The sequence below is a fragment of the Homarus americanus genome, unplaced genomic scaffold (assembly GCF_018991925.1).
Source record: "Homarus americanus isolate GMGI-L3 unplaced genomic scaffold, GMGI_Hamer_2.0 scaffold58499, whole genome shotgun sequence".
Taxonomy (NCBI): domain Eukaryota; kingdom Metazoa; phylum Arthropoda; class Malacostraca; order Decapoda; family Nephropidae; genus Homarus; species Homarus americanus.
In genome coordinates, this window is record NW_024739292.1 from 193,358 (window position 1) to 214,596 (window position 21,239).

General features: G+C 43.3%; 1 protein-coding gene across 1 annotated transcript in view; it reads right to left on the minus strand.

Moving 5' to 3' along the window:
• The window catches only part of LOC121874461, an 84,239-nt gene extending 80,444 nt beyond the window's left edge, over positions 1 to 3,795 (minus strand). Inside the window, exon 1 of the mRNA XM_042378581.1 lies at positions 1,915 to 3,795. Coding sequence (XP_042234515.1) covers positions 1,915 to 2,470 — 556 coding nt within the window. The 5' untranslated portion in view covers positions 2,471 to 3,795. The remainder of the gene's footprint in view (positions 1 to 1,914) is intronic.
• Between the last annotated feature and the right edge of the window lie 17,444 nt (positions 3,796 to 21,239).

The window sequence follows — 21,239 nt, forward strand, 5'->3', positions numbered from 1 at the left end:
CTGGGGTTATGAGATGGCTTTCAGTTTACACACACACACACACATATATATATTCTGTATACGTACACTATTACATGCTATCTAGGTCCTACTGTGTGTAAGAGGAACAAACATTCATACTTGTCCTAATAATTTTTTGAGGTCTAATACAAAGTCTGTTTCCTCTCTCCCAACTGAGGTATTAATAGTTCTTCACACTGACGCCAGGTGTATGACATCAATATCTCTTAACATATACAAATAATTATAATACATATAAGGTATATTTACTTAATAATAATAAAATACCAAGAATCATATACCTACATCACTAAATATATAATAATCATTAGACATTCATATCTACACAAAAACAGACAATCATATAAAAAAAAAAAAAAAAAAAATGTCAACTCACTCACTACCAAAGGGAAAAATATTTACCCACAATACTAAATTTCATGCAGAACGATGGACGAACGTAAACAAAACAAAACCACAAAAAAAAGTAGAGAAAACAAAACTAAAAAAACAAAAATAAAATCCTCGACCCCAAACAAGTTAAATTACACACTAGAGAACTGGCGGGGTATAAACAACAACAACAACATACAATAAATAAGACAAAAATACATTGAGAGAGAGAGAGAGGGGAAGGAGAAGCACGTAAACAAACAAACAAACAAGCAAACAACATAACAACTCATACAAACAACAACAAAAACAGCAGCACGTATAAACACCACAACAACAATAACAGGAAGGTGAGGGAGAGGGACGGGGGGAGAGATATACAAACAAACACAGTGATGGTTAAAGCTAAGTGCACGATGAGGAGTATAAAGAGAAGGAAAAATGAACAAAGTGGCTATGTGTGTGTGTGTGTGTGTGTGTGTGTGTGTGTGTGTGTGTGTGTGTGTGTGTGTGTGTGTGTGTGTGTGTGTGCAATATAGTGGTTAAACATGTGAGCAGTTGATGGTACATGTATGTGATGCAAGAGGTGTGACGGTACATGTATGTGATGCAAGAGGTGTGACGTACATGTATGTGATGCAAGAGGTGTGACAGTACATGTATGTGATGCAAGAGGTGTGACGGAACATGTATGTGATGCAAGAGGTGTGACGGTACATGTATGTGATGCAAGAGGTGTGACGGTACATGTATGTGATGCAAGAGGTGTGACATACATGTATGTGATGCAAGAGGTGTGACGGTACATGTATGTGATGCAAGAGGTGTGACAGTACATGTATGTGATGCAAGAATGTGACAGTACATGTATGTGATGCAAGAGGTGTGACGGTACATGTACGGTACATGTATGATGCAAGAATGTGACGGTACATGTATGTGATGCAAGGTGTGACGGTACATGTATGTGATGCAAGGTGACACATGTATGTGATGCAAGAGGTGTGACGGCACATGTATGTGATGCAAGAGGTGTGACGTACATGTATGTGATGCAAAGGTGTGACACATGTATGTGATGCAAGAGGTGTGACGGCACATGTATGTGATGCAAGAGGTGTGACATACATGTATGTGATGCAAGAGGTGTGACGGTACATGTATGCATGTGATGTGATGCAAGAGGTGTGACGGTATGTGATGCATGTACGGTACATGTATGTGATGCAAGAGGTGTGACGGTACATGTATGTGATGCAAGAGATGTGACGGAACATGTATGTGATGCAAGAGGTGTGACGGTACATGTATGTGATGCAAGAGGTGTGACGGTACATGTATGTGATGCAAGAGGTGTAACGTTTTATGCATATGGTAGAGGGTGAGCAACAGAGGACAGTAGTAAGGCATGAAAAAGGTGGAGGCTGAGGGTGGGTGTGGTGCAGTGGGTGGGTATGGGCAGAGGGTGGGTGTGGGCAGAGGGTGGGTAGAGACTGAGGGTGGGTTGAGGTGGTGACGTACTCTTGATGAAGAAGTAGAGGGCGACGATGACGCCGCTGAGTATGAGGAGGCAGGCGATGAGGGAGAGGGTGAGGGTGCAGCAGCTCCTGCCACAACACCCGCCTCGCCGCTCCTCTGACAGATCGTAGCGTGAGGCTCGGCTGTCAGCACGGCTCAGCGTGCCGCCGCCGCCATGCACGCTGCAGCCGGTCACCACGCCGCCGTTGCGCCGTCGCTCCAAGGTGGAGGTGGGCAGCGTGGGGAAACTGTCGAGGGAGCCACACAGGACACCTCCGCCCATACTGAGGGTGTCCAGGGGCTCCAGCAGCTCCATGGGACCATGTTTTATCTCCAGGCAATCTCTGGACCGCCGTAGGTCCTGATAGGAACAGCCCATCGCCGACATGGGGTAGCGGCCCATGGGCCCATTGTTGTGGCGGCCCAGTGTGGCGGAGCGGCCCAGTGCGGCTGAGCGGCTCGCCAGGGCCCGCCTGTCGAGGGAGCCATTAAGTCTGGGGGTGGCTGTGACGCCGACACTGGTGGGCACTGGCCCGTACGCCGCATACACATTACTCATGACGTCCTGCCTTGTCTGGCGGCGCTTCTGCTAGAGCTGCTGATGCTACTGCTACTGCGGCTGCCACCGCTGCTGCTATCTCATGGTGCAGCAGGCAGGGGGCGGCGGGCGGGCGTCTGGCAGGCTGGCCGGGCGTGAACGGGGTCTCGGGGGCGGGGTCGCGTGGGGGGCTTCTTGGGGCCGCCTCCCTCATGCTGGGCTACCCCGCTACCCTGCCACGCCGCCCACACGCCCGCGCGCCCCAGTCATCCCCGTCACCCTAGTTAGCGGCCCCAAGCCCCTGCTTAGGCAAGGAGGTGTGCAAGTCTTGGGCGCGGCCCTCGCTGTCTCCTGTCCACCTGCACGACCACCTGCACCAGTTGACGCACTGATACTACAGGTATTCTCGTCACAGCTCTAGCAGTCGCCTTCAGTCACTGTTACGTCACTCGGTACAACACCTTAGATGATCCTCACCCAACTATTCGTCCTACTTCTGTGAACTTTATATTAAAATTGTAGAAAAGGAATTAGTTGTAATCAGTACAAATGTGTCCGAGTGATATTAACAAATGCTTATCAATACGGGTAAGAAAACGTGTATTACAAGCTGTTCACGGGGCTGCACTCCAACACTGCTCACTTACTCCGTCTTACACCAGGGACTACTGTATGTTGTCTCAGCAGTACGACTCATTATCGTCCACACGCCCTCGTATATAACCAATGGTCTTATAGTCAACAACTGTCTGTTAAGCAAAACTTCGACTTTTCGTTCACCAGCTCTTAAGTTCAGCACAAAACGGTGATTATTTTTATATCCTACAGAACATCACCACATTTTTAGTCACGTCACACAACCGTCACCACAGGGACTAACTTATTGATCTTAAGGTCTTTCAAGGGTAACAACCAGTTGGTGTAGTCTTGGTCCTTCACTGATGCACTTATAGAACAGCTCCCGTCTCCATGTGTCACCAACAACAGGTCAATAAATAATCTTGCGTCTCTATGATAGTCTGTTTTACTTCTTCAGGCAGCTCTTTGTATCGTTCACGTGTTTCACTAACTGTCAGCATCAAGGTTCCAAGTTTCCTACATGGCATCACAGTCGTCCTGCCTCCTCAACCAGTGCCGACAGCAGAGCCAGCAGTCAGAGTTTGTACCCACTGGAGAAGACAGTGTTTGTGGAGAGCTGGAGGAGACGATGACAGCACCAGCAGCGGTAGGAGGAACTCACAGGGGTCCTCCCCACCTGACCACCTCCTCCTCGGGTCAGAAAACAGCGACTCGATCTCCCCAATCTTCATCAATCAAACTCTCAGGGGAAATCAGACGCTGAACTCTGTAACAATAGAACCTTAGCGTTACAAGAGGCTCATAGGAGCTCTCTCTCTCCACTGCCCCCCACCCCCTCCCTGGCTAAGCACTGGCGTTATCCTCAATCAAAGATATTAACAAAAACTTAAGCTACAAATAATGTGAGATCGTAAGTTAGTTTGCCTGTGAGTAGTTTAGTAGTGATGGAAATTTAGTTGAAATGAGAGTTAGTAAATTAGCAAAGGAAGTAATGTTAACTCAATAGGACCTCTGAGATTAGGATTAGTTAAAAAGTGTGAAATTTAGTCAGTGGCTGCTAGTGGAGAGAGCAAGCAATGTTTATTTCTATATATATATATATATATATATTTCAAAGCTACATTAATAACAAGCAAGAAGCATAAATATTAACCATGAATAAGGAAGCGTTAAATTGTTACTTCAGTTTATTATAATTATATGTTATAACTATGATATTACTAGAGAAGAATTAAATACAAAGAAGACTATAATTACACACACACACACACACACACACACACACACACACACACACACACACACACACACACACACACACACACACACACACACTCTAAACACATGCCATTTACATCAATTATCAAAACCATTTCAAACATAATCCAACCAAATGCCTTTAACCACCATGATCAAAGTGTTCATTAAAATTAATCCACATAAATTTCGTCACAAATGTTCATATAAATTAGTTACATGTGTTTCTTTATAAATTAGTCACAGGTGTACATATAAATTAGTCACATGTCTATATAAATTAGTCACACGTCTATATAAATTAGTCACAAGTCTATATAAATTAGTCACAAGTCTATATAAATTAGTCACACGTCAATATAAATTAGTCACACGTCAATAAAAAATTAGTCACACGTCTATATAAATTAGTCACACGTCTATATAAATTAGTCACACGTCAATATAAATTAGTCACACGTCAATAAAAAATTAGTCACACGTCTATATAAATTAGTCACACGTCTATATAAATTAGTCACACGTCTATATAAATTAGTCACACGTCAATAAATAATTAGTCACGTCCATCATCAAGTACAAACAACAATGACCATTTTCAGTTTTAAATTCTTCAGTAGTTGAGATATGTCACTGTACCACCACCCAGCACAGCCCTACCCCCTCCTCCCCTCAAACAAGGCAGAGACACGGCTGTTCTTCGTAGATACCAGACAAAAGTGTCGATTTAAAACACATCAGCAATCTCCTTTAGCGTGCGGTGGTCCAGTGGATACAACTCTCAACTCCTATCCTAAAGGTCGCTAGTTCGTGAGAAAAAACAAAATAATAATACGAAGATAAAATAATATAAATCCGAAAAAAAGTATCAAGGCTTTTTTTTTTTTTGAGAAGTTTTGTACTGAAAAATTTGAGCCCCGAGAAAAAAGCATAAATATTTTCTGACGCAGGATCAACAACCAGGGAATATTTAGACCAAGTTTAATATAAAAAAAAAAGTAAGATATTTTAAGGAAAGATTTTAGTAATAGAGTCTTGCTCTTTTATATATAGGAGTCTCAGAAATACGTCCCTGCCTCCCTCCCTGCCTGCCCCTGCCTGCTTCCCTCCTCTCTGCCTGCTCTCTGCCCGCCCCCGCCTGCTTCCTGCCTGCTCCCTGCCTCCTCCTCTGCTCCAGCCTCCCTCCCTGCCTGCCCCTGCCCTGCCCGCTCCTTCGCCCGTCTCCCTGCCTGTGCTGCCCAGCCTCTGCCTTCCTCCCTGCTCAGGCCTGCCCAGCCCCTGCTCCCTCCTCCCTGCCTGGTGCCTCTAGCCTCCCTCCTGCCCGCCCCTGCTCCCTCCAACTCACAGTGTCTCAGGGAGCAGGCAGGGAGGGAGGAGGCAGGAGCAGGCAGGAAGGCAGGTAAGGAGGGGAGGCAGGGGAGCAGGCAGGGGAGGGGAGGCAAGGAGAGAGGGAGGTAGGGAGCAGGTAGGGAGGCAGATAGGGAGGAGGGAGGTAGGCAGGGAGGGAGGGAGATAGGAGGGAGGGAGGGAGGCAGGAGCAGGCAGGAGGCAGATAGGGAGGAGGGAGGCAGGGAGCAGGTAGAGAGGCAGGTAGGGAGGGAGGGAGGCAGGAGCAGGCAGGGAGGCAGATAGGGGAGGAGGGAGGCAGGGAGCAGGCAGGCAGGTAGGGAGGGAGGGAGGGAGGCAGGGAGCAGGCAGGGAGGGAGGCAGGGAGAGAGGGAGGCAGGGAGGCAGGGAGAGAGAGAGACTGGAAGGGACATTTTCTGGGACACCCTACACTAGGTTGAGGATCAGGTACACAACCATGTAACACACTGGTCGATGATAACTTGAAATAAAATTATCTTAATCGTTTATAGATGAATCATCATTATGGACTTAGATTTTAATTGAGAAAATAAGTTGGTAAATACTACTACTACTACTACTACTACTACTACTACTACTACTACTACTACTACTACTACTACTGCTAATACTACTACCACCACCACCAACAACAACAACACACCAAGCTACACCAACATAGGCCAAACAGACCAACAAACTGACCTGACCTAACCTAACCTAACCTATCCTGTAGAAAGACCTCTCTCTCTCATCCAACCAAACCTTACTCCCTCCAATCAACGAACAAAACGAGCGAGAAGGAGGTTTTTCGTAAAAGTTGAAATGTTCCTCGTTAATCAGATGCTAACGTGTGGAACCCTCGGGGGTGTCATGAAAGGAGAAGAGCCGCCATCAACACACTGGTGGGAGTGTGGGCATAACGCGGTAAGGAACCCAGGACGATGTTGGAACAGATGCTAGGAGGCTTATGGTCAATTCTACACGTGAATGACAGGAGCCATCATTTCTTTATGTCCAACCGCAGCTCTGCTATTAGGACAGGAGCCACAGTTTTATGGTAGGTTTTTTTTTTCTTCGTGGTGTGTGTGTGTGTGTGTAAGATAGATAGACAGAATGATAGACAGACAGATCAAGGGAGAGAGACACCACCAAAAGAGACGGACAGACAGACAGAGGCAAACAGACAGACAAAGAAGGGGAGAGAGGGAGAGAGAGAGAGAGAGAGAGAGAGAGAGAGAAGAAGAAAAGAAAAAGAAGAGAGAGAGAGAGAGAGAGAGAGAGAGAGAGAGAGAGAGAGAGAGAGAGAGATAATACCAAAGTACAGTTGAAGAGGAGGAAAAGCATTTATCACCACCACCTGCAAGAGATAACTTACCACCATCACCATCACCTGCAGGAAATACATCACTACCATCACCACCTGCAGGAGATACGGGAGACGGGCGGAAATGACCCAAAGATCACCACCACCACCACCACCACCACCACCAGATTGTAACCGTGTCCCCCCTCTCCCTCCTCGCTTCCCCCTGCACCACCATCCTCCCCCAGTAGCAACAGCCTCCTTATCTCCCTCCCCCCCAAAACAGCATACCCCTTCTCCATCCACCCCTCCCCCAGTAACCCCCTTTTCCTCTCTCCCCGACAGCAACCCCCTCCACCCCCTTCCCTCCCTCCCCAGAAGAGTACCCTTCCTTCATCTCCCTCTCCCCTCACAAACAACACCCCTTCCCTCTCCTCATCACCAGCACCCCCCTCCCCCACACTCCTAATCCCCCACCCCTCTCAGCTCCTGAAAGTGCTGCAGGTACACCCGCCGGGGGTTTAAAGCCGATAAGGGTAGCGCACCTGGCGTTGGAACCTCATCTTGTATAAACACACCAACACCGACCACACCAGCTTCCAGGAGGCCCGCCCCCACCGCCACGTTGTAAAGAGGTCAAGAGGTTAGGTTAGGTAGCTGGTGTAATGTCAAGGACTTAAAAAAAAATAATTAAAAATAAAAATAAGTATGTGTGTGTGTGTGTGTGTGTGTGTGTGTGTGTGTGTGTGTGTGTGTGTGTGTGTGTGTGTGTGTGTGTGTGTGTGTGTGTGTGTGTCATCGTTCACACAAGATATCGTAGTCAAAAGAGTTAAGTGTTAGAGTAATGACTGGGGCAAAATTCTTAAGAGTCAACTGTGTTATATAGTTTGTAGCAGTAGTTTGAGAAGTTAGGTAACACCAATTAAATATAGTTATGCACACACACACACACACACACACACACACACACACACACATCCCTTCCCAACCACCGAACTGCCAAAACCCTCCCACAAAAACACCCACACATTTCCACCAAGAATAATATAGAAGCACTTGAGCCTCCCTGAGTACTGATGACCCGACACAACACACCTCCAGATGGCCACCTCAGACGCCCCACCTACCAGGTATCACTAGCGGGTTAAAGTCTGACACCACTCTCATGTCCTGACCGTAAACTCGAGACGACGCCAGCCTAGAGTTCTGGAGGGCTTTCAAATTGAGGCGCGGAGCTTCAGAATATAAATTTAGAATATTAGAAGCAAAGATACGAAGATTCGGAATTCTCTGAAGCCTTTAAGTACAGGTTAGAATATTCGAAGCAAAGATACGAAGCTTCTTAGTAGTTTGAGTCTCTGAAGCTTATGGAAGTAAGTGAAATATCTACGAGCTTTATTCTGCTTCATAATAAAGACGAGAATATATAAAGCTCTGAAGAGATATAATCGTCGAGTTATGAAGCTTTGGATAAAAGTTTCAGAATACTGATTAGAAAATACGAGACAAACGCTTCTGAATCTTCGAAGCTTCATGAACGACAAAAAGGTTTTATTAAGATTCAATAAAGATATACCACGTCTAAATGCTGAATAAAATACATAATATTTCATATTAATTCATAACTTTTCAATATAGATTCAATAAAACTTAAAATCGCTTCAATACGAATATAACTATTTTCTGAATAACTGATTTTTTTCTCGAAATTATTTATGTTTTCTCACCTAAACGATGTAATGTTTGTTTTTTAACTTCCACTAACTTTTTGGACCTTCTTAAATTCACTAAATATCCCAAGAGTTTAAGTTACCTGAGGCCTAATATAATTTTAGTTTCGGGATTAACTTCACACTTGGAGACAGCATTACAGCATCACCTAGTCATTACGTTCACCATTACAGCATCACCTAGTCATTACGTTCACCATTACAGCATTACCTAGCATTACGTTCACCTTTACAGCATTACCTAGCATTACGTTCACCATTACAGCATTACCTAACATTACGTTCACCATTACAGCATCACCTAGTCATTACGTTCACCATTACAGCATTACCTAGCATTACGTTCACCTTTACAGCATTACCTAGCATTACGTTCACCATTACAGCATTACCTATCACCATTACAGCATTAACTATCAAGCTTTCATTCCTGACTTTTCTCCAATAATCTGTTAACCAATTTTTGTAATGCCTCTTCACTTATCTACACTGAGAGCAGTATCATTATCATAAGGATTATTCGATATTTACCATTAACATTTTTCTTCTTCCTTCATCGATACTTTTAACTTTTATCCAAACTCCTTAACTTGGTATTAGATAATGATGGAGGTAGCAAATAGCCTTGTCTAACTCCCTGTCTTATCTTTTAACTAACTACAACAACTACAATAATATATTCGTGTGTTTGTAATGTGATTTTTGTTTTGTTTTTATCCATCATTAATGTGTATTTCTAGAGGAGTCAAATTTATCATATTTTACCCTATAAAATATTTATCAAAATTTCAAAAGATAGATTTACAAATTTCCCCCAATTAATAAAAATAAATATTAATAACCATAAAATAAAAATCTTAAAAACATAACTAACTCAAGCTTTAAAATATTATCTCCAGCTTAGTGAAAAAAAAAACGAATAAAAAGCTTAAAAAATATTAAAAACCTTAAATTCAAAATGTCAAAGCTTAGAAATAAATGCCGCTATTAGAGCAATGTGAAAACCCTTCCCAACTAAGGCAATAAAAGTTACCATTTTATCCCAACAATCCAACAGCACTTTCCCCAAACTGCTGGTCTAGCGCCACCCAAATAAACACGAATAATAAGGCCGGGAGGAGTGCTTGGCTGGCATATGATTCAAACTCGAGATTCCCAGCTTAATGGTGTAGTTCTCAAGATCGCCGCGTTTACTACAATGGCGTGGTGGTCGACTTTGAGATGAATGGCTGATGGGGAAGGAGAGAGAGAGAGAGAGAGAGGGAGAGAGAGAGAGAGATGATGATTAGGTGTACAGTTTCACAACACACACACACACACACACACACACACACACACACACACACACACACACACACACACAGAAACCAAACTTTCAAAAACAAAAGCGATTATTTTTTTCCATCAAAACTAAAGAAAAGAAAACAGAATCCAAGTTTAAATTCCAATTTCCTTTTGAATTTGATCCTCCAGACAAACACGTCTCCGTTACGCTGTTTATATAAAGAAAATTAGAGTTTTCTTTAAATTATCAGGACATGCGGGAGTGTTACCGCTAAAGGTGATAAGAGTGTCTTAAAACAACATACAAGAGGCTGCTTAAGTAGAGGCTATACACTTAAGGGGTTGTCCTCATACACACTACACACTTAAGGGGTTGTTCTCATACACAGTACACACTCAAGGGGTTACTCACACACACACACTACACACTCAAGGGATTGTTTCCGACACGAAGCACGATACGCCTCTACGATACTTGAGCAGATGTACGCTACCCTGTTGTGATTAGAATATTGCAAGACTTAACCCCACGAGAGGAACGTCGAATACTAAGAAGAGGAAGAGGAAGAAAGAAGGAAGAGGAGAGGGAGGAGGAGGAGGGAGAAAGAACAGAAAAATGGGACAGAAGAGGAGGAGGAGATAAAGGAGGAGGAGAAGGAGGAGGAGAAGGAGAAAGGAGATGAGGAGGAGGATGAAGAGAAGGAAAAAGAGGCGTAGGAGGAGGAGGATGATATGGAGGAAGAAGAGGAGGAAGGGGATGAGGAAGAAGAAGGAACAGAAGGAGGAGGAACAGGAGGAAGAGGTGATCAAAGAATTACTCCTACGCTGACAAGAAGACGAAGTAAAATGCACAGCTAAATTTTTTTTTTTACCTTTACACTTACAACAGCGGAAGTAAAAATGACGAGTTAAAATAATGATCAAAGGCTTGGCACACCGAGTGACTGTTCCGTCCACGAAACTCTATGGATTTACGTGTGTGTGTGTGTGTGTGTGAGTGAGACTTGAGAGGTTTTCCGTGCTCTTCAGGTTGGTTCGTCACGTCGAGGATGCCACGACCTCCACATATTGACACTCTCATTTACGTAGTGATGAAGTCTTAGGATCTCGTGGGTGTAAGAGATCCTATGGTGGTTGTGGTGATGGTGTGGGATGGTGGTGGTGAGGGGATGGTGTGGGATGGTGGTGGTGAGGGGATGGTGTGGGATGGTGGTGATGATGTGGTGTGGGATGGTGGTGGTGGTGATGGTGAGGGATGATGGTGGTGGTGATGGTGAGGGATGGTGGTGGTGAGGGGATGGGATGGTGGTGGTGGTGATGGTGTGGATGGTGGTGGTGGTGATGGTGAGGGATGATGGTGGTGGTGATGGTGAGGGATGGTGGTGGTGGTGAGGGGATGGGATGGTGGTGGTAGGGAGAGGGGGGTAGTGGTGGTAGTTGTAGTAGGTAGTAATAACAGTAATAGTGGTGGTAGTAGTGGTAGTGGTGGTAGAATGGCTGGGTACTGATATTGTCAAAATGATAATGATGTCGGCTGTGTGAACATATAACATTAATATTCCTGTTATTGTACATTCCCCCAAACCCCTCCTCATTCCTTCTCCTGGTGCCTCGTACAGGAGAGGAGGTGGGGGGGGGGGAGGGCGGGGGTACTCAGTAATTGTTCTGTGTTTATTTGTTTTGTTGTTTTATTTGTCTTGGTGATATTATCTGAGGGACTTTTGGAGCATGAAATATATCCACCTCTCCCGCCTCCCAGCACAACAAAGGACACACTATTTAATATCACTTAATTTATCCCCTAGGGTTTTCTTTTTATACTCTACTCGTATATCCATCTACCTACTCCCAGCATAAGGCCCAATAGCCCCAATAAGCATTAGAAATAGCCCCATCTGTAGGCCTGAGGTGGCTAATTTGACTTGGCAACAGACCGCTGGTGTAGACTCAAATGGTGACCGATGTCTCGACTAGGCAGTGTAAGGCCCTCACGGACCCACCCAGAGAGACACTTGTGACTCGGTAATCTGCTCGCTGCTGACCCGCCCGCTCGGTAATCTGTCGGTAAATTCCCCTAAACCCTGAAATACGTGACGGGCATACCACCACCCAAGGCTAACTGCTAGTGTGGCCGAGGGAGGAGACGTAATCCAGCTATAGGGGTGGAAATGCGAGTTATCTGGAGGAGGGAAAGAGGCTCAGTGAGCCGTAATGTGAACAGAGAGATGGTTCGTGGCGTGTGAGGAGAGTATGGCCGGTGTGATGCGACCTTTCTGAGAGACATAAGCAATATCCCTGAACCAGTGAGTCAATGTGAAACGACCATCTATATTTTACAAGTACGATTAAACTCTTCACATTTGTAAATTAACTTCCAATAATGTTCTTAATAGTAAAAACTCGTAGACTGAGTTGTTCATGGTAGTACTTAAACTAAACGTATCATCTTCACTACAACATGTGAATCTTTTCTCATATCTCGTGACTGTTTCCACATAATCTCCTCGAGCACTGCGACACGACTGACACACGGATAAAAGGTGTTACATCAACATAACTCACGCGACTAATGCACTACAGGGATGGAACCTTCACCACCTAAGAGCTGTTCCTTTCTGAAGAACACGAACCCTCCTCCTGCTGCTATAAGGGCGTGGCCAAAGGAGTTGTTCCTATGGTTACTGTATAAGCCTTTAGTCTGGACCCAGGAAGCTAAGATCTATGGACCCACTCAACCAAGACCTGTTCCTTCCTGGTCATATCCTGCCGGCGACGCCCTACTACCACCACCACCACTACCTCCTCCCCAATACCCTTTGTCTAACACCACTACCACCACCCTCCCCACCACTACCTCCCCTCCACCTACCCTTTCCTCACCATCACCCACCACTAGCACCCCCTTCACCACTCACTCACTCACTCTCTACTGACGGTAATCAACAATAAATTTCACTAAATCGAGCGTCTGTGTGTCCAGCCATCCGACTACACGCTCATCTTATAAAAATGATACCTAAAGACAAGTTAACTAGCTGGTACTGTTATCATCACTCACCAGGTTTATCAGTATTGTATATTTGTTTTGGTTGTGGGAAACAGATTGCAGTAGTTTGATAGTTATTTATATCAACCATTTATATAACGGTGGGGATTATTTACCTGTCAACCAACCGATACGGTATAAACTTTTTTGGAGGGAGAGGAAATATTGTAAGCTGTTGACTTTTATACGTACACGCACACACACACACACACACACACACACACACACACACACACACACACACACACACACACACACACACACACACACACCTAACACAATCATCAATCATCACTAACTCAACAACTACTATACATTACTTACTGACGGAACACCTACATCACCCCCAACTAAATTATGAGCAATCACTTTTAACAAACTCAATTTTATTTTTTTACCTTCTAGAGCACCCGCATCTCCCCCTCCCCCTCCCGAAAAAATATATATTCTATCTTGCAACAAAATATGCAACTTGCGTGACCAGGCTGATTAAAAACAGGAGATAGTTCCAGAGACGAGGTGAAGCACACGGTGAGGGGAGAGGGGAATTATACCCACTGTGATGTATTGCTGAAACTTTAACTTTTTCTAGGGGCGGAGGGGAGGGGGAGAGAAGGGAGGGAGGAGGGAGGGAGGAGGGGAGGGAGGGAGAGTTATACCCACTGTGATGTATTGCTGAAACTGCTTTTCTAGGGGCGGAGGGGGAAGGGAGGATAGAGGGGGAGGAGAGGGGGGAGGAGGGAGGGAACAGTGGAGGGGAACAGAAGGCAGAGGGAATAAGAGGAGGGAACAAGGGAGGGGAGGGGGGAATAAAGGGGAAGGAATACAGAGGGGGAGGGAGAATAAAGGGGAGAGGGTGCAGGGGTAGATAGGAAACAGGGGTAGAGAGGAACAGGGATAGAGAATGTACAAGGGGGAAGGGGGAATAAGGGGGAGGGGGAGAACAACGGAAAGGGGGAACACAAGAGGGGAACAGATTAGAACAAGGACATTTTTGTATCTCTCCGTTTCCTTTCATCTTCGTTTATTAAATTTCTCTATCTCCCTCTTTGTCTTTTTCCGTTTCTCTGTGTGTCTTGTTGTGTGTTTGTGTTTCTCTCTCTCTTTCCCTCCTTTGTCTGGTCGTCACACTTGTACCTACCGCTGTATATTTCTTCATATCGCGAGCTTTTTTTTTTTCTTTTTCTATATATATAATTTTATACATTGTATATTATAAAATGTATACTTTCCTATATATGTATAATTTTCTGTGTAAACATACTGTAGTCTTTACTGTAAAATATACAATGTACTGTTCTGCAGAAATATAAAGTTTTATATATATATATACTTTTCAGCCCCCAAAAATATATAAATTTTCTGTAAACTTCGTATTTTTTTTTACTCTCGTAAACACAAAACTTTTCCGGTAAAAAACAAGTACCGTTACTTTTTTCTTCTTTATAAACTGCGTAACTTTTTGTGTCATGTTATAAAACCAGAAAAAATTTATAATATTTAGATGGTTGAAGTGTGCCGTGTGACCTCACCTCAAACACGGGGTTACTACACCTTGGTCGAGGAGACGCCGTGATACATTAAAACATCAGTGTACGTGATAATGGTGGTAGTAACATAATGGTGGTAGTGATGATAGTATAAGTAACAGGATGGTGGTAGTAGTGGTGGTGGTGGTGGTAACATGATGGTGGTGGCAGCAGGAGGTGGTGGTAAGGGTGGTATCAAGATGGTGGTGGTGTCATTGGTCAGTTAATTGGGCGAGGAGGCAATTACAGTAGGGACAAGACAGGCGGCTGGGAGGGGAAGGAAGGGAGAGAGGGGAAGGGAAGGGGGAGGGGAAAAGGGGGGGATAGGGAGGGGAGTTAGGTCTTGAAGATGCGGGTCAGGGCCCTTGGGTGTGTTAGTCCTCGGTGAGAGAGGGGAGAGAGGGGGGAGGGAGGGAGAAGAGTGGAGGGAAAGAGGAAGGTAGGGAGAGAGAGAGAGAGAGGGAGGGACACCGAGAAAGGGAGGAAGGGAGGGAGGGAGAAAGGGTCATAGGGAGAAATGAGAGACGTTACACTAATTACTAACTACATGAATTACAGTATAATCTAAAGGTATCTATCTCATTGTTACCCCTCCCCCCCCTCCCCCTAAACGCCTCACCTTCCTGGAATAAGACGACTGTGGTGAATCCCTTCCCCCCCAAAAAAGTATCTTCACCCTTGACCCAACATAACTGGTATACATTTCTGGGAGTTTTTTCTTTACTCATCAAACAACAACAAATTCGTGGAGCGTAAATCATGCCGGATCTTGATGACAAACTTAACTTGATGAAAGACAAAACAAAACTAAACAAATTAACAACAAAACAAAACAAAACTGAAAGGAGACATTGCACTAGATTGGCTTTACTTCCTGAACTATAAAGTAAGGTACCTATTCACAGCTGGGTCAATTACGGATACACCAAGAGCGAACCAATGACCTTTTAAGAGTGAAGGTGAGAGTTTGTATGAATATCCCACAGGAGTTGAATGTTATGCTATAGGAAATCTACAGGTAATTGCTTCTACCTAAATCAATTAAGTTACTACCCATCCATCCACCTAGCTCTCCTCCCCCCCTCAACTTCCACCTACCTACAGAACCACCTACCTCCCTCTCCCCACCACCTACTTCCCACTTTCCTCCACCACCTCACCTACCTCTCCTTCCCCTACCTCCACCTCACCTACCTCGCCTTCCCCCTCCCCTTAACCCACCTACAGAACCACCTACCTCCCTCTCCCCACCACCTACTTCCCCCTTTCCTCCACCACCTCACCTACCTCTCCCTCCCCTACCTCCACCTCACCTAACCTCGCCTTCCCCCTCCCCTTAACCCACCTACAGAACCACCTACCTCTCTCCCACCACCCTTCCCCTTTCCTCCACCACCTCACCTACCTCCTTCCCTACCTCCACCTCACCTACCTCGCCTTCCCCCTCCTTAACCTACCTACAGAACCACCTACCTCCCTCTCCCCACCACCTACTTCCCCCTTTCCTCCACCACCTCACCTACCTCTCCCTCCCCTACCTCCACCTCACCTACCTCGCCTTCCCCCTCCCCTTAACCCACCTACAGAACCACCTACCTCCCTCTCCCCACCACCTACTTCCCCCTTTCCTCCACCACCTCACCTACCTCTCCCTCCCCTACCTCCACCTCACCTAACCTCGCCTTCCCCCTCCCCTTAACCCACCTACCTCCCTCTCCACCATCCTCTTCTCCTCACCCACCTACCCCTCCTTATCCAAACAATAACCCTTTTTAAACTCCCCCAACATCGTCGCTAACGGGCTGCAATATCCATCGAAAGAGTCAGACTTGAGGTGGTTTATTTGTCTTGGAGCCAAACTTTGGGAAAACTGCTCAAAGTAACATTAAAAGCCAGGGGGTAAATAGCTGTCAACGGCCCTACCCACGTCATCCTCCATATTCTATCCTCTTCCCCCTATCCGCCATCCTGCTCCTTCCATCCCCAATCCACCATCTTCCCTCCATCCATCAACCTCCATCTGCCATCCTCTATTCTCCTCCCTCTATCCCCTATCCTCCTCTCCTCCAATGCCCTTTTCCTCGACATAATCAAGGACATGAATATTTTTCCCCGTACTAATTGCCACAGCTAAAGTTAATATATTTTTTTTCTATTTCTGATAAAGATTTTGTTTTTAATTCAAAACTTGAGCGAACTTTGTGATACCAAGGCAATTATTGAACTTTGTAAATTTGAATTAGGTATTTAAATCTCACCTAACCTATTCTAACTTAGTCTCCCCTAACCTAACCTAACCTAACCTAACCTAACCTAACCTAACCTAACCAATTCACCTTTAATAACAATAGTCTCCATTTTGTCCCTCATATCTCAGTTACAATTTCCTTAAAATAATAAAAACAGCTGTAAGATCTTAAACACAAAACAACAAACTATAACAAATTAGAGAAACATTTAAAACACATTAACACCTAAAGGCAAAATTCTCTCACTGAATCCAAACAAAATTAAGAAAATTACATCCGCTGGGTTTATTAACACGTTCGAAACTAGTAGATGTACTTCTTCAGGTGAGTTTGTTTACCTTGATGACCTGTTGTTGGTGTAGGTTAGGTTAGGTTAGGTTAGGTTAGGTTAGGTTAGGTCATAGCTAAAAATCTGAAATCGTTTAGGTAATTCCGTGTGTGTGTGTGTGTGTGTGTGTGTGTGTGTGTGTGTGTTTCTGTGTCCTAATTCTTCCACCCTGAGCAGGTAACCAAATTGCCAATCACATAATTAAAACATTTCGAATAGATTATAACCAATCCATTAATTACTCAAAATCACCCTTACAGTAGATGACTCTTAATACCTTCTTACTCTCAAGTCCATCACATCTTTAAAGCATATTACATCAATAAATTACAGTCGATAAATTTTGTATTCAGTGACAGTATCATATAATCTATTTTGTAATACTGGTGCATAATTATATGTAATATAACAAAAGGAATATTAAAACGGTAATAACTTTTCGTTTATGGTCTTAAATCTGTCTCCTGATATGCAAATTAGTTATTTAATACTGAAATACTGTCGCCATCATTTGAGAGAATTATATATTTTTATAATTTCCTTCTATATTTAACAGAGCACAATTATACCCCCACACACACACGCACGCAAAACACACACACACACACACACACACACACACACACACACACACACACACACACACACACACACACACACACACACACACACACACTTCACTAGAGACGGGTTGAGATAAATCACACATAAATATTAAACAACAATGGGAGAGAGAGAGAGAGAGAGAGAGAGAGAGAGAGAGAGAGAGAGAGAGAGAGAGAGAGAGAGAGAGAGAGAGAGAGAGAGAGAGAGATGACTTCACCCACCTTATCAAGAACTTCCACACCAAAACTTAAGGAAGAAGTATGTCTTCCGGGTAAACAAACTCTTTCTAACATTCCTGGATTACCCTGGACATGGCAATACTGTGTGAAAGTTAGTCTCACGTCGGTAAGTGAAAAAGTTAGACAAAGTTTCCGCTTTTCGAGAGTCTCCCCCTCCCTCCTGGTCTCGTTTTCTGTGTCGTAAATTCTCAAAGAAAGTGGGAAAATTAGGAGGTTGAGTTCTAGCCTTGTGTTGTAGTCGGACCTTAACGACAGGAGTTATGGATTACTCGGGTTATTAATTTACAACTCTTACTTATTTATTGAGATTAAACATAGGAAAAAAATATATATTTCCTGGTCTAAATACTTCATCAATGTTTATTATTCTTTATTTACATTCCTTCTCGATAATGGCGAGTATAGTTATAAAAATAGTATATTGAATCAATACTTCATATACAAACATACAAGAGGATTAAGAGCCTAAGTTTATTATGGTAAAACGTCACGAAAATACATCTCCTCAAGACGAACTAAAAACCACTTACTTCACACACACACTCCAGGCAGTAACAAGACAAGCGACAAAAGGACTTCGACTCATGTTTCATACACCATTACGATCTTTAAACTTCCTTCTAAACTTTAAATGTATTTCCTGCCACCTCATATACACTGAAGGATCTACCACGTAATGATAAATAAACTACATTTTATTTAACACTGTGGACTGTTAATAAGACTTGACTGTCATAGGATATTCGCCAAATTTGCCTCTGAGTACGTGATTATCGGGATTGAATTACCCTATTTGATGAAGTAAATGTGAAGTGTTAATTAATGATGTAATCTGTGTCTATAAGTACTAAAGACTAATGATGTTATTAGTATTATTAATATTCCTTCCATCTTGTTTAATTTTACGTCATTAGGTTACCGATACACTCACCTACTTTCTGACGGAGTAAAAGTTGATTTTATAAAGATGGATTTTTAGAAAACCTCACACATGTCCCTAGAGTCGATTAAACTCATGATAATTCCTATGCGTACTCGTTCCTGTGCCGTTTAAAATGCAGACCAGGCCAGCAGCTACACACCCCACCACTGTACTAAAGCAGAACACACTATACACAATGCAAGGGGGAAATAAAATATCCAATTGTGAAAGTTTAGGCAGGTGTGTTTGCCCTACATTTACACACCCACGAGTTTACAGGTATATGCAGAAAAAAAAAACTTATGTACAGGGATCAAGTTCTATAGTTTAGGTATGAGATGTGAATTACGAGAGAGGGGAGGGTGTTGATAACCTAACCTAACCAAACCAAACCAAACCTAATCTAACCAAACCTAGCGTAATGTAATGGGATTTAAACCTTTTTTTATACCTTAGTAATGAAGCCCTAGGCAGTGAATACATTGACCTAACACGCCCAAAATAAACTACTTAATATGTAAATCATTAACATAATTTCCTCTGGAGATGTAAGTATAATAAATAATAAGAATTTTATTATTTTTTTTTTATTTCCTTTTTCTCATTCTTCCATACCGTCAGGACTTTTAGATACACAATAGTTAAGGAGTCAATCCACTTCAGTATGTAGTTATTTAACTCTTTTGACATCTCATTACCTGGGCTCACCTGTAGACTAATCAGAATAGTAATTAAGGTAAAGATGCAAAGACTAATCTAACTTTTTCAACGATACATTTACTGTTGTTTCCACTTTCCTCTTTATTTAGCAGAACTACAAGGCTAGGGAAAAGACAAGGGGGGGGGGGGACACTGGGGGGAAATTCTAAGGAAATTAAAAAACTTTTAGAATGTGCCTGAGTTGGTAAAAGAACCATGGATTTTGTTCACGCTACGACTAATGATTCTTTCTCTCTCTCTCTTTTTTATTTTTTTTCTCTCTCATTCTCCTCTTGCTCTCTTTTTCACTCATTTTTTCTCTTCTCTCATTTTTCTCTTCTCTCTCCTCTCTTTCTATTCTCTCTTTTTATTTTTGTCTCTCCTCTCTTTCTCATTTTCTTTTCTCTCTCACATACTATTTTCTCTTCTTTTTTCTCTCTTATCTTTTTTACGTCTCAATTTTGTTCTCTCTCTCTCTCTCCCCTATATACATCAGTGGACAACGGTCGCAGCTATTTTGACAGGAACTTTTTGTTTAGACACAGATTCAATTCTATCATTTCCATAATCAAAAAAGTTTAGGTAGACCTGACGCACTTGGGGGAAAGTGTGTTACCTGACGCACTTGGGGGAAAGTGTGTTACCTATTTTCTGTCCTATTTTAATTTTTTTTATTATTTTATTTATTTTGTTCCATACGATAAAAAAAATAAATAGATTAACTTCAGTGTTTTCTAGAATATGATTTTTATTGTATATACTTTTTTCTTGGGCTTTATTGATAAATTAATGTATGTATGTATGTATGTATGTATGTAGGTATGTATGTATGTATGTATGTATGTATGTGTGTGTGTGTGTGTGTGTGTGTGTGTGTGTGTGTGTGTGTGTGTGTGTGTGTGTGTGTGTGTGTGTGTGTGTGTGTGTGTGTGTGTTTTAATTTTAACTTGACTTACGTGTCTGTCTTCTCCCATAAATTACGAGAATGGTTATGTAAAAACACCTACAACGCTGAAACTAAAAGTAAGTTTCGTTTATATTATGTTTCTGCCATATTCATTCCTTAAGCCTTATCAGGTAAAATCCAGAATGTTCTAAACAACCACGTGTCAACCACCATCACAGTAACCACAATTCCCAGACACTACTAGTACAATCACCACGATCCAGGCCACTATAAACAAACACGTGACAACCACCATCGCCACCACCACAATTCCATAAACTACCAGGACGACCACCAAGACAACTTTAACGACCTCTACGACACTACCACCCATAAGCAACACCCACCAGCGTATCCTGTAGTCGTAGACGATTCAGCAACTGTAGAAGCATCGCCCACTACGGCCTGCCATGTGTCGACGCTGGAATTCCAATTTTCCAGGAACGAAAATTATCTCCAAGAGCCCCGACGGCATCTCAGCGTTAGTGCAGCCATCACACGTTTCCATTTCCTTCAGGAGTCTTTAAACCCCAACTAGCTGAAGGCGCTGAAGGGGAACTTGGCCTGAACTTTGATATTTTATGATGGATTTAGTTCTTCTTAATTCCTTTCACGTGTTGTTGCCTTCTGCGTAAAGCCCACCCCACCAGTGATAATAGACTCATCTTCACATTATTTCATCCTTCAAATTACCTCAACCTCCAAACTAAAACGATCAAGTAC